The sequence below is a fragment of the Drosophila gunungcola genome, unplaced genomic scaffold (genome assembly GCF_025200985.1).
Source record: "Drosophila gunungcola strain Sukarami unplaced genomic scaffold, Dgunungcola_SK_2 000016F, whole genome shotgun sequence".
NCBI classification, from domain to species: Eukaryota; Metazoa; Arthropoda; class Insecta; order Diptera; family Drosophilidae; genus Drosophila; species Drosophila gunungcola.
The window spans coordinates 178,641-193,088 of NW_026453199.1; the positions used below are offsets into that span (position 1 = coordinate 178,641).

Genomic DNA, 14,448 nt, shown 5'->3' on the forward strand with positions numbered 1-14,448 from the left:
AGGGTTCTCAAGGCTGTAGCTGAAGGCTACATTATCTACACCCGCTTCAGGCTAGCAAGGGCTTTGGGATAATTTTCCGCAGTGACTTGAAAGGCCCTAACTGTTCCTAAAGCGTCTCCAGCTAAATACGAAATTAAATGATTGAATTTTTCAATATCGTGTAAAGTGTCATCTTTGTCAACGAAAGTTTCGAAAAGGCTTATAAAATTTTTAAATTCGGAGTGTTTTCCGCTAAAAAGTTGGGAGTTGGGCATTGAGGCGGGCGATTTGCTGGCGGATCGCATTTCTCGATATTATTTTGTTTGCACTTATTTAAATCGAAATCAGCAATGACTTTGTGATTACGGCCCTCTCTTCCAGCTCTTCGCGGTATACATCTTTTGTATCTTTCACTTCTATTTGGTTTTGCAAAAGTGAAGCATGTTTAATGTGCGTATTTAGAATCTGTAATCGACACTCAAGCTCAACCGGATTTTCAGATAATTTAACTTCTTTTAAATGGCGATTAGTTCGGTTAATACTTTTCATGCAAACATCTCGTTGGTGTTTAAGCTCTTCGATATCCTTAGTTGCCATTGCTTATATTTGTATATATTTTGTTGGTATCGAAGAGGTGTTAAATATTAATTTTTATTAAATTATTTATTTTTAAAATAATCCAATAAAAAAAATCAACGAGTAATACACCGATCGCGCACAGTGTAAGGGACCTAAGTGCCGAGAGAAGTACAGCGAAAAATATCTAAATAGGGTTTATATATTTTTTATATAAACCCCGCGACAGTAATATGCCGCACGCACGCACTGTAGGGGAGCTAACGCTCAAGCTCAAGCGTACCGAAAAAACGAACAAATGTTTAGGCAGACCGAAAATTGCTCTGCTGCAGCGATCGAGAACGAAAATGTCCAAAGATAACTCGAAATAGCGCCACCGGTGTCGGTGTGCGTGTGTATGTGTACGCGGCTAGCGACTCTTCCTAGGCAAATGCTAACTGAGAATGATACACTGACCGATAACTAAGGGCAACGAATATATAAGCCTGAAGCCGAAAGGAGCGCAAAAATTATGAAAAGCGCGGGAAAATTGGTAAAGCACGGGAAAATGCTGAAAAGCGCGGGAAAATGTTCAGACAAACTGCGGCGAAAGTATTTGCCGCTAATTTTTGAGAACTACACTTTTCACAATTTGCACTTTTTTCCAGCTGTTTTATTTATACCCTAAATTGGTGCTCACTACGACGAAAATTGGGAAAATTAAGTTCGCACTTATTGGGTCGACGACGAGTATTTTATTTGCTTGTTTATAGGCTAAAGCGATTCACATATAATTCGAAATATTATGTTTATTGCAGAATTTTGGTTTTTAGTACATGCAAATTTTTATTTCTTGGTTAGAATGCTCACTATCTACCTATTTCTACACGAATGCAAAAAGTTGAAAGATGGGCCAAAACGCCACAGATTAACTTTCAACTTTTAGCACTCTATACCTGGTTGGGCGACTTGATAATTGCAACTTACTTTTTTTACGTCCATTTGGCGGCAGCAGCAAATTAAGCAATTAAATTTGCAGAAACGTCTTGGGACACAAGGAACGGCCGAAAATTTCCTGCGACGAAATATTGGTAAATTTAATTTTTAATTTTTAATATTTTTCCGATTTTTCCTTAGGAGCTATATGATATAGTCGACCGATTTTGACAAAATTTAAACCGTAATTCTGAAATATTCAACCATTTCTATAAGTCGAACAACTAAAAAAAATTAAAAAAACACCAAAGTTATAATTTTTTTAATTTATTTTTCCGATTGTTCCTATGGGGGCTATATGCTATAGTCGTCCGATCCGGCTCGATCCTACTTATATACTACCTGCAATAGAAAGACAATTTTTGGGAAAGTTTCACGCAGATAGCTTTAAAACTGAGAGACTAGTTTGCGTAGAAACGGACGGACATTCGGTCGGACAGACGGACGGCCGGACAGACGGACATGGCTAGATCGACTCTCCTTGTGATGCTGATCAAGAATATATATACTTTATAGGGTCGGAGATGTCTCCTTCACTGCGTTGCAAACTTCTGACTGAAATTATAATACCCTCTGCAAGGGTATAAAAACAGCAGAGTTATAATTTTTCATTTATTTTTCCGATGGGAGCTATATGCTATAGTCGTACGATCCGGCTCGTTCCGACTTATATACTACATGCAATAGGAAGACAACTTTTGGAAAAGTTTCTTGCAGATAGCTATAAACTGAGAGACAAGTTTGCGTAGAAACGGACGGACAAACGGGCGGACAGACGAACAGATGGGCATGGCTAGATCGACTCTCCTAGTGATGCTGATCAAGAATATGTATACTTTATTGGGTTGGAAACGTCCCCTTCACTGCGTTGCAAACTTCAGCTTTTTTTTTTTTGTTTCGGCCCGTTTTCTTAAAAAAGCAATCGTCGGTAGCGTGAAACTATACAAGGTGATCTCATCAGCTCTGCCTGGGACGATAACTTTTTCGGAGACAAGCGCTAAAAAGAGATAGCAATCGTTTTACTTTCGCATGTTTGACAAACATAAACAACGTCAGCAGAAGAGATCAGCTCGTGCGTTGAGACCAATTTGTAAGTTGCACCATGGTCGGTAGGACAAGAACAACAAAAACAGCTGATGTGGTTTGAAGTTTTTTCAACAACTTAAGAGCATTCGGTGCTTTTGGTGACATCAATCTCAGTAGATTGCTTTCTTTTCATTCGAATACATATGTACATATATGCAAAACTTTTTATTGCTACCACTGACTTTATTTGTAGAAAATGTATGCTGATATATTAAAAAATATATATAAATATTAAAATATTAAAAAATATATTATAACGTGCTAATTCAAAAACTTATTATAAACCCAATAGTAAATACGCCCATTTTATTAGGGCACAAACCACAGCAAAAAAAAAAACATTACGCACACTAAGCGACGATGCTAAGAGCTAGGCATGGTGCAACTGTACAAGGTGTCTCAACGCAAGACCAAGGTGGTCTCTGATGAGACCACCTTATATACTTGGACCAAGAACCCGGGGGCCTTGCTAAAAAATTTTTTTTGACATTTTTGTTGTATGAAATGAGTAGTCCATCCCTAAAAAACCGTTGGGATTTTTAAAAAAGTGAAACTCCGGATTCTACAGGGCACATTCACCTTTCACCTTCCGATTTCAGCTAATCTTAACAGCTCTGGCTTATCAAAGCATAAACAAAGATGGTTGAACTGTTGACATTGTTCACGTTTTGACGAGCCACAGCTGCTCAGATCAGCTGAAATAGGAAGGTGGATGTGCTCTGTGGAAGTCGGAGTTTCACGTTTGTTGAAAATTCCAACCGTTTTCAACGGATGGTCTGTGTGGAAAGAGGGCATATCAGGCCTGTTTTCACTCGGAAGTGAATTTGACAAAATTTTCGGATTTCCCTTTAGCGTTAGAAAATTTCCCTTGCTTGTTAGGAATTTTCCTAATGTAAATTTCCTTCAGGGGTAAAATAAAACCGCTGACTGCCGCCACTTCTCTTAACAAAAGCCAATGTTTTGTCACAGTTTTCCAGCAATGCGGTGATTTAATTTTGACCCGCTGCTGCTCCAAATCTATAATCATTATTAGTACAATGTACAATGTTTTTGCACGTTTTAGCAATTAACTAGTTAGGGAGGCAACAGCTGTTGGGCATGAGCCGCAAAAGTAGAAAAAACAGTTGAATAAAATGTACATTTTTAACCTGCATCTTACTTACATATCCGTTAGTAGTGCACCAGCTGTTTTTAAGGGTAGTGTTGTAACTATTCACAAAGTTAAAAAAAGAGTTGCCGAGTTCGATGACAAAGATCCCAACTCAACTCGATTCGCCCAATTAGTAAACTAGAACAGGGGCGACCGAACTGCTAAAATGCCGAAGTGAAGACTGGAACAGATCTGGGAAATTCGAATCCACGGAATCCTTCGAAAGTGAAAACTAAAAAACAAATCTGTATATGTTATTTGTTTAGTGATAGAAACCAAAGATTCTTATTCTGGCCTTCCACATATTGTGGAGCACTTAGTTTTATGCGGTTCAAAAAAATACCCTGTCCGGGAAAGATTCTTATTCTGGTGTGAGCGCCTTCTCTTTGAATTTTCTCAATAACAGTCTACTTTATATTTAGGAGATTTACACGAATCGTTTTCTATTTGATCCCCAATCCGTCTATGCATTGTCCATATAGGCACAATCTCTACAAGAGGAGCTTTTTGTAAATTCATTTTGGTCCTCCTTTTGGAATTAACGTTTCTAACCACACGTTTCTCGCCGATATTTAGCCGCTGTTTTTTCGGTGCATCTCTTAAGTCTAGGTGCGAACTGATTTGATATGCCGGCCATCTTTGTTTCTGTGAAACACAGGCGTAATCGAAAGAGAAGGTGGTGGAATTACCCTTCCTAACCGATGTTTTTTCGGTGAAACTCTAAAGTCTTGGGGCGAACGAGTTTGAATTGACATGTCGGCCATCTTTGTTTCTGTGAACCAGAGGCTTAGTCGAAAGAGAAGGGGTGCCTTGGAGGTAAACGCTTTTCCAGGCAGGAATTTTGAACAAAGAGTAGATATAAACCATTATTTAAAAGTTCAGATGTCCATTTAACTAGTCTAATTGTATTGCCTGTCGTATGTATAGATTTCCCGCAGTAGTTGCATAAGCCAAGTTTTTTTCCAACAATTTTTTTTTAAGTGGTTCTAGTTAATTGAAATTTCTCGTTCCCATCGAATTTCACCTTCCTAGAAAAAAATTTTTTTATTGCGATTCCATGTAATAGTACAAATGCACGCGATTGCATGCAAGTTCAAGCATAACCACATACATACAGCTTAAATCAATATAAATTATTTATCACAAATTTATCCAAGTTCTCCACGACATCAGCCACCAACAGAACACTACATTTTATCATTAAATAAAATTTATATTGAATAAATGAAAAATATTTGTATACTTGCTCTTTATCGATGTTTGTATCGATGTTTCTCAACCTTTTATATAAACAATCCCGATGTTTAGCAAATTGTGCTCTGTGGGAATAGGCTTTTATTGAAAAAGTATTTAAAAATGTATATACTCGTTTTTTTCCCCAATTTTACCGTTCCACTTGCATTGCTGAGCGACTATCTTGACGTTGGCCGAAATTTAAAGAACTAGAAGTCGCACTAAAAGTATTTGAAATAGTTTTTGTATATTTCAGATTTTTAAATTTTGTTGATAAACACAAACTGTTTACTCGAAAATCTTGTCAAAGGTAAGCATAAATTGTTTATTTAAATAAACTTGTCTATAATCTCAAAAATTAAGTAGCCTGATGTAAGTCCGTTTAAGACGATTCTTGACAATTAAGACAGTTACTGTTTATTGCAACTTAGTTTCTTCTGTGTTTATTATTTGTAGACACAATGCTATCCCGGTCGAAGTTGCTGAGGTCTGCACATCTGAAGATTTTACGGTCTCGGCTGATAACGTCATGTTTTAAGTCAGTGTCAACATTTATGGAGATATCTGGAGACGAAGCAATGAAAACCTCTCATAAACAGGTAAACATGCCAAGTGTGATACATCAACGTGAATACAAGTATGCAGAAGGAAAAGTATATCATGGCTTTCGTTGCGAACGCGTGGAGCACATATCTGATTTTGAACTTACGTCTTTTACTCTGCGCCATGAGGGCACTGGAACGGAATTATGGCACATCGACCGAAATGATGCAAACAAAGTATTTTCCATCAGTTTTCGAACTACACCTTTTGATTCTACTGGCCTTCCACATATTTTGGAGCACTTAGTTTTATGCGGTTCAAAAAAATATCCTGTCCGGGATCCTTTTTTTAAAATGCTTAACCGCTCGGTAGCGACGTTTATGAATGCAATGACTGGTCCAGATTATACGATTTATCCCTTCTCGACCATGAACGAAATGGATTATAGAAACTTGCAGCATATTTACTTGGATGCTGTATTTAGGTAAGGCCAAAGTAAATGACTTAATTTTGTAAATTTGAATTCTTGCTTATTTAGGCCAAATCTTACATACCTGGATTTTCTTCAAGAGGGCTGGCGGCTTGAGAACGAAGACATCCATGATCAAAGTACACCAATTGTGATTAAGGGAGTAGTTTATAATGAAATGAAGGGCGCATTTTCTGAAAATGCACAGGTATTTGGACAAAATCTTCTCAATAACATTCTTCCCGACCACACGTATGGACATGTGTCTGGAGGAAATCCATTGGAAATACCCAATCTTTCACACATTGAATTAGTTGACTTTCACAGAAAATATTATCATCCAAGTAACTCTCGTATATATTCCTACGGACTATTAGATTTATCTAAGACTCTTGCTATTCTCGACAATGAGTATTTATCGGAGCAAAGTTGTATCGACAACTCATTTAGTCTGACACCTCAGCAAGAACGATGGGTACAGCCCCGTAACGTTCACATATTCAGCAGACTAGATAATATGGGTGCGACAATTGATCGACAGAACCAAATTGCTATCGCACTGCTAATGTGTGATGCTACCAACATACAGGAAAATTTTGAGTTACAAGTTCTGTCTGAGATATTAATTCGTGGACCCAACTCTGTGCTTTACAAGAATATAATAGAACCAAACTTTTCAGGTGGTTACAACCAAAGCACGGGATATTTGTCAGACACTAAGGACACAGCTTTCGTCGTGGGATTACAAGACATTCGTGTTGAAAACTTTACAAAATTCATCGAACTTTTTGACAAAACAATTTCTAAAGCTATGAATGATGGGTTTGAGTCACAGCATGTTGAAAGCGTTTTGCACAATCTCGAGTTGTCTCTTAAACACCAGAGTCCATATTTCGGAAATACTTTGTTGTTTAATTCCACCGCCTTGTGGAATCATGAAGGCGACATAGTAAGCAACCTTCGCGTTTCAGAAATGATATCAAGGTTGCGGGCAAGGATAAGTCAGAATAAATCATATTTTCAAGACAAAATTAAACAATATTTGGTCAATAACAACCATAGACTTACACTTACAATGTCGCCCGATGGGTTATATGAGAAAACTTTCAAAGTGGCTGAGCTAGAGCAGTTAAATCAAAAATTAAAAGCACTTAATACCGAAATGTTAGAAAAAATTTATGAGAATGCTTTTATGTTGGATGCATTTCAAAAGGCTAAGCCTAATTCTGATGTACTACCGTGTCTGACAATTAATGACGTAATCGACCCTCCAAAGCGTCCAAAAATATTCATTCAAAGTATTCAAAATGTGCAAACCCAGATTTGCAAAGTTTCGACAAACGATATTACATATTTTAAGTGCTTATTTAATATAACAGGTCTAAGCCAAGAAGAAACAATGCTTCTGCCATTGTTTTGCAACGTTATCAGTGTAATGGGGACCAGCAAATATAATTATCGGGAACTTGATAAGCTCATTCTTTCAAAAACCGGTGGTATCGATTTTAAGTTTAATTTAATTGAAGATGTGAAAGATGCAAAGAGTTACTGGCTCAGCGTTATGATGACAACGCATGCACTTGATAAAAATATTCCGGACATGTTTGGCTTGTGTCAAGAGTTGATTCACAATTTTAGGTTTGACGATTTGGATCGTCTTAAAATGCTTATACAAAATTATATATCTAATATGTCTGTAGGAGTGGCGAGTTCTGGTCACTTATATGCTATGTTGGGTGCCACTGCATTAGTTAGTAATGCTGGTAAACTTAAATCCCTATTATCAGGCGTAGATCATATAGAATTCATGAAAAATTTCGTTCAAAACACTAACATGGTGGAAGTAGGTGATAAGTTGAGATTAATAGGAACGAAGTTATTTAACAAAAGTAATTTGCGTGGTGCCATTAACTGCACAGAATCTTACTTTCCATTGGCTGTTAGTCATTACAGAAATTTCTTGGAAGCATTGCCATCGTTTGAAAAAAATAAAAAAAGTAGCAAGATACATTTTTATGACCCTAGCTGTCAGCATTACGTGATGAACATACCAGTAAATTACTGCGCTAAAGCCTTTTTCGCCGCCCCATATATGCACCAAGACCATCCAACACTGCGAGTTTTAGCGAAATTATTATCGGCCAAATATCTTCTGCCCGTGGTTCGCGAGCAGAATGGGGCTTATGGAGCCGGTGCAAAAATAAGTACTGACGGAATTTTTAGTTTTTATAGTTATCGTGACCCACATTCATCCAAAACGCTTCACGTGTTTGAGAAAACTTATGATTGGCTACGGTCGGAAAGACAGATGATTGATGAACAGTCTATATTTGAGGCAAAACTTGGGGTGCTGTCGCAATTAGACTCTCCAATAGCACCTGGAAATATTGGCGTTGACTACTTCCTATATGAAGTATCGCCAGAGTATTTTGAAAAATATCGCTCTCGAATGCTGTCGGTAACCATAGAGGACTTACAAGACGCTATTGAAAAATACTTTAGGAAACCGTCAAGTCATTATGGAAAGTGCATTCTGGGTCCAGCGAATAAACATTTGGACTTGGAAACGAGTAAAAAATGGAAAATAATAGTCTAATTTAACGTATATTATTTTGTAATGTTCTTTAATTGGCTAACATTTTTTTTTATTAAATAAAATAAACATACACAAACACATTCGTATAACATATTGTTTACAGATACTTGTTTGTTCTCGGGTACATCCAATTATTATCATGTAATAATATAATTTTATATCGTGCAAATTTTAATAATCTCAGTTTTGTGTTGTTGCCTTATGGTTCCAGATACTTCAAAATCTCATTCGAATTGTAACTTGTAGTAATTAATTTGAAATCATTTTTTAAGAAGAAGTCTATTGGCTTCAAACGAATAAATAAGCACATTACTTCATATTTGGAAATAGTGAAAATCTCAGAAGTAGTTTATGATACAAATCGTTATGAAGACGACCACTTAAATAATTATTTCCCTCAGGCAAAAAGGGCATTAGTTTCTAGGAGACCTTGGCGCCTAATCCTTTCAAAGACCTGTCGAACATCAAGAAAGACAGCTGAGCTGTATTTGCGAACTTCCAAAGCACCCAGTACATGATTTACTACTCTGTGCACTTGCTCAACAGCACAATGGCGACTACGAAAGCCAAACTGGTGGTCTGGAAGGGCTTTATCAAACGCAGCTTTTGCTAAGAGCCTAGCAAGCATGATCCGCTTAAAAATCTTGGAAAAAATGGATAGGAGACTAAACGGCCGATAGGAATCTGTGAGCACGTTTCCAAGGGGCTGGAAAATGACCAAGGTCTAGGGAGGCGTAGAAGAGTTGGCAGAGCTGCGTAATGACTGAGCTAGGCAGAGCCTTTACTACCTTTCCGTCAATCGGGTCCACGCCAGGAGCCTTAGTAGAAACTTGTCGCCTAATATGATCACGAACCTCATCCTCATCAACAGAATGGTCATAAGCGAGTCATAATCTAGAGATAGTTGTTTGGACTTCTTCGCTTGCTGTAAAGTCAAATGGAGTAAAGCGATTATCCAAATCATCTGCCAAGTGCCATCGTTACGTTTAAGTGAGCCAGGGCAGAAAGTCGGGCACCGACACTACTCATAACCGAACTAAAAGGTAAATAAGTACAATGTCAATTTTGCGTTCCTGAATAAGATGCTCAACCTCCAGAGATTTTCCAACTAAGCCGTTGGCGTTCCAAATTACGATATTTAGCCCGTAAATAGCAGCCCTTTGAGCCATAGCAGCATTCTCTTCCTGCTTCCTTAACTTATTAATAAATTCCAGAAGTCCCCAAGGGGGTTGTATACACTACAAGAATTGTGCCCCAAAAAAAACAATTGTTGTTGTTGTTAGGATTAATTAAATGACTCCCCCATATTGTGGGGCACGCGCATTATCGTATGCTTTTGAAATTGTAATTAGGTTGTGAAGCACCGTTTCACAAATTACACAAGCGCCAATTTTATACGTAATTTAAGCCATATTATTAACCATATTGTAGCCACGAACAGCTTAACTCGATTAATCTTTTTTTAATTAGTCGAAAATCCAAACGCAATTATTAAAAATCATAAATCAATTCTTAGACTTCCAAAGCGAATAGTCGTGTTTTTTTGTGCGCTCCGAATTTTTATTGTTTTTGTAATAACCCATCGGTGGGTAATATCAAAATTTATACTATCCGGTCAATTAATATATAGACTTTAATATCTTCGGTCGCTTCGCGAGTGTAGTGAATTATGTTAACAATTTATTTATTATTATGTTTTTTGTGCAGAACGCTCCCGCGGATCCGCAGCCGATCGCAGCAGCCCCTCCAATGCTACTAAGATCGGCAGCTAAAAAAAGTTTCGGAACCCGAACAACCCGTAGGGGAGGGTGTGCAACCAGGGACTTCCAAAATTTCTGAATTGTACGCTGTGGTTTAACAATCAGTGAACTTTCAAAATCCGAGTAACTTAACTTTACCTCCACAAGGGGATGTTGTGTCCGGAATGCCGGCTGTGTTGGTTCTTTAGAAACTCATTTTGCAGTTCTGAAACCCCTTTCAGTGGTTCCACTCAAGAAACAAATATTTGTTTCTCGGCTTTCCCCTGCTCAGACATCTTATGATGTGCTGTCTTATATACAAGACAGGACAAAAGCCGATAAAGTTATTGTTTAAGTGGAAAAATTTCACTTTTCTTACGCTAGGTACATTTCATCTTTCAAGATCACTATCCCAAATGAGCTTTTTGAAGCCATATGCCGTGCCGACTTTTGGCCGCAACATATGGTGGTAAAAGAGTTAAAAACTATGACAAAAAGGAAAGGCCCGTGAGTGTCTGCTTCATCTAAAAGAAACTAACATCCCGCCTTCTTCTTTCCTATCAAAATACAAGGGGCTTACTTTGTAAGCTGACTGAATTGTATTCTGGTAGTTTTTTCCTTTTTATCCCATGTTATTGTGTTAACAGAAAACTGGTTAAAAACGGAGATATTTAGCTCCGAAGTTTTCCCGGGTAAGTACACAATTTATACGAGTAGGAGGAGTCTTGATCGACTCAAACCTCACTTCTGAATTACTATCTTATAATGAAATAAAAGACATTAAATTTCTAGCTATACAATTCTCGTTCCCCGGCAGTTTTATATATATTACTTGTTCATACGAACAACCTTTCCGTTATACAGTCCATTTTTCAAGAACTGTCAGATAGAGATCAGTTAATATGTAGTTTCAGGTGATTTTAATATACCGAATGCGACTTGGTCCACAGATGAAAGAACTATTATCTTACTTCTCTTAGCGCAGCATGTCTTTATTAACGGCTTGCTTGACATTGCGCTATCTCAAGTGAACCATGTCCAGAATTGTTTGGGTCGTTTACTGGGTTTGCTTATTAAGAATTTCAGCACTTAAGCAACCTAAGGATCCTTATCACCAAACTTGAAGCTGACTGTTGATGCAGGATCAGAGCTTAAAGAAAAATCTGAAAAGCCTGGTAAACGAACTTTAAACACTTAAATACAGCCTATCAGGCTTTAATTGGACCGAACTTTATTTATTTACTAACATGGCTGAGGCCGTAAGTATCTTTTATAGTGCATTAAAATCTTTCTTTCCGTTACATTTTCCGTCGAACTCCAATAAACCTCCATAGTTTAATATAGGGTTATCTCGCCTAAGAACTGTTAGGTCCAACCTTTAAAAAAAATTTAAAACGTTTGGATCACAAGCTGCCTTTTTTAGATACATAAGTCTACGGTCTAATTTTACCGTGCTAAACGCTCAGTGTTATATGGCTTACTTAACTCGTTGTAGGATCCAGTTTTCAAAAGATCCAAAACAGTTTTATAATTTTCTTAACACTAAGTCAGCCTCTTACCCAGCATCGCTATCATTTGCATCGCCATCATCTACGGCAAACACTGATCAGTCAATTGCCGATATTTTTGCGCAGTTTTTCCAAGCGACATAATCAGCGACGGCCATTCCGCAGTTCAGACTTACAAATGGATCTTGACTTTTTTAAACATGGTGTTGTGAAAATCTATTGAAAGTGGTCAAAGGAATTCGATGATCCGTATTTAACAAAAACCTTTTTTATTTCATTGGTTGGTCCAAGCCTGCAGTACTGCTCACCAGTTTGGAGTCCCCAATACGGTGTGCATATAGACCGAATAGAGTCTGTGCAAAAAAACTTTTTAATATGTGCATTATGGGGCCTTAACTGGGATATAAACCTTTTCTTACCATCTCACTCTAGTAGACTTCTCCTTATTAATTTACCATCTTTATCCAACAGTAGAACGAGTCTTGGTATTACTTTTTTTTGTAATCATATTCAGGGGGATGTGGTGAGTACCGAACTACTGGGTCGCCTACATTTCTTAGTGCCTATTCGTATTACCAGGAACTATATTCCTCTTATTTCGAAACATTGTAAATCAAACTCTATCATATTATTTATACTACTGACTCTAATCTAATCTTACTTAAAACTTTATAAGTATTATTAGTTCGTTTTTAAGTTTGGTATAAATTACAAAACGAAAACCTTACACATACAGTAATTTTTTCGTGGCACGCGCCGCTTGTGTTGTATGTAAGTACATATGTAATGTGAAGGTTGCTCAAAATTTAATACTGTAACCAATTTTTAAGCATAAAATAACTTTGGTCCTGCACACAAGCATACAAAACTTGATATGTACCGTAAGTTTTTTTTTGCGCGAAAAATTCATCACTGCCTAAATTTATCAAGCTTTTATCAATACGCTTACTGCGACGAGGTGCTTTTTTGCTGATGATTGGTTTTATTGATGAATTTCAGTCACAGTGGCATTTTAAAATCAACACTATTTTATATAACTAAATAAAAAGAAATGTTGTTGAAACAAGAAAGGAATCAAACTTTGGCAAGCCGAAGTTCATATACCCGCAGCTATTGCAAAAATTAAATATTCTTGAAAACATTAAAATTATGATTGACTTGCTTGTATGTTTACATTGAAGCTATTAGAAACTTATTTGATAGTTCCTATGGCAGCTATATGATATCGTTTTCCGATTTTAATAAAATTAAAAGCGTAATTCTGAACTGTCAAATTATCGATTAATCATAAAGATCTTCTAAAGAAAATTACAAAATAAAAAAGTAAAATTAAAAAAAAAATTTTTTTTTAATATTTATATTGTTTCCAAGGGAGCTTTAAGTTATAGTCGTCCGATTTTTATAAAATTTAAACCGTAATTCTAAAATATTTAACTATTACAATATGTCGAAAAACTAAAAAAAAAAAATTAAAAAACAGTTATAATTTTTTTCATTTATTTTTCCGATTTTTCCTATGGGAGCTATATGATATAGTCGACCGATTTTGACAAAATTTAAACCGTAATTCTGAAATATTCAACCATTTCTATAAGTCGAACAACTAAAAAAAAATTTAAAAAACACCAAAGTTATAATTTTTTTATTTATTTTTCCGATTGTTCCTATGAGAGCTATATGCTATAGTCGTCCGATCCGGCTCGATCCTACTTATGTATATACTACCTGCAATAGAAAGACAACTTTTGGGAAAGTTTCATGCAGATAGATTTAAAACTGAGAGACTAGTTTGCGTAGAAACGGACGGACAGACGGACATTCGGTCGGACAGACGGACATGGCTAGATCGACTCTCCTTGTGATGCTGATCAAGAATATATATACTTTATATGGTCGGAGATGTCTCCTTCACTGCGTTGCAAACTTCTGACTGAAATTATAATACCCTCTGCAAGGGTGTAAAAATGTGGATGAATCTGTTAAATATTTTTAAGTGAAATCTACATTTTACATATTATTTATAGTCTCGAGGACGACGAAATTAAATCGTTTTTCTGCCGCGAGCTTATCTCACATTAAAGCGACATAAGTTCGCCGTAACTAATTTTGAAATGACATTATTTCGTGCGGACTTATGTCGTCCAACAGCGTTTTTTCCTCGGCGAACTTTTGTAATTTTAAAGCGACATAAGTTCGCCATAACTAATTTTGAAAAGACAATTTTTCGCGCGAGTTTATGTCGTTTAGCAGCTACATAAGTTCGAGGCTTGCGAAATAATGTCGTTCTTTCTGCGTCAAACTTACAACGTTTTCAAACGACATAAGATCGTGCGAAATTATGTCAGCGGAAATAAGTCGTTACCCCCAAAATCCCCGTATATGTAGGACTTCTTCCCTGCCAGAGGATATGCTGCGCTTGTGTTTATGTTTCAGTAATATTTAAGAATACAAAAATTGCGTCCTCCTTGTCAATAAAAATCAGTTTTTCTAGCGGTGGCAATGACGAAATATCGTTAAAAGTTTGTATTTTCCTGTTATTTGAAGCTCACGCAGGCACCCGCGGATGCAAAAACTGTTTACTAGAAGTAAACAAA

General features: G+C 36.8%; 2 protein-coding genes across 10 annotated transcripts in view; one reads left to right on the forward strand and one right to left on the reverse strand.

The window, feature by feature from the left end:
- Positions 1-14,448, reverse strand: part of LOC128263722 (uncharacterized) — a 57,023-nt gene that overhangs the window by 24,472 nt on the left and 18,103 nt on the right. For 2 of the 7 annotated variants that reach the window (XM_052998821.1, XM_052998822.1), the window contains exon 2: positions 1,522-1,609. The gene's annotated coding sequence lies outside the window, so the exon portion shown is untranslated. Of the gene's footprint in view, positions 1-1,521; positions 1,610-3,779; positions 4,734-11,905; positions 13,030-14,448 lie in introns of those variants that run through there. The other 5 variants (XM_052998816.1, XM_052998817.1, XR_008268495.1 and 2 more) reach the window with 5 other exon arrangements.
- LOC128263719 (presequence protease, mitochondrial) lies at positions 5,138-8,659 on the forward strand. Of its 3 annotated transcripts, none has more exons than XM_052998813.1 (3): positions 5,138-5,309; positions 5,363-6,026; positions 6,081-8,659. In XM_052998813.1, the coding sequence occupies exons 2-3, from the start codon at positions 5,461-5,463 to the stop codon at positions 8,605-8,607; spliced, it is 3,093 nt and encodes a 1,030-aa protein (XP_052854773.1). In that variant the 5' UTR covers positions 5,138-5,309; positions 5,363-5,460; the 3' UTR covers positions 8,608-8,659. The 3 variants fall into 3 exon arrangements, with proteins under 3 accessions (XP_052854773.1, XP_052854772.1, XP_052854770.1); XM_052998812.1 differs by having other exon boundaries at positions 5,366-6,026; XM_052998810.1 differs by having other exon boundaries at positions 5,139-5,309; positions 5,456-6,026.

Bases quoted from the DNA above. Each gene is read 5' to 3' on its own strand.
- LOC128263719 (XM_052998813.1), top strand. From the start codon at position 5,461: ATGCTATCCCGGTCGAAGTTGCTGAGGTCTGCACATCTGAAGATTTTA. The intron at 6,027-6,080 runs GTAAGGCCAAAG...TTGCTTATTTAG, and splicing joins TACTTGGATGCTGTATTTAG to GCCAAATCTTACATACCTGG.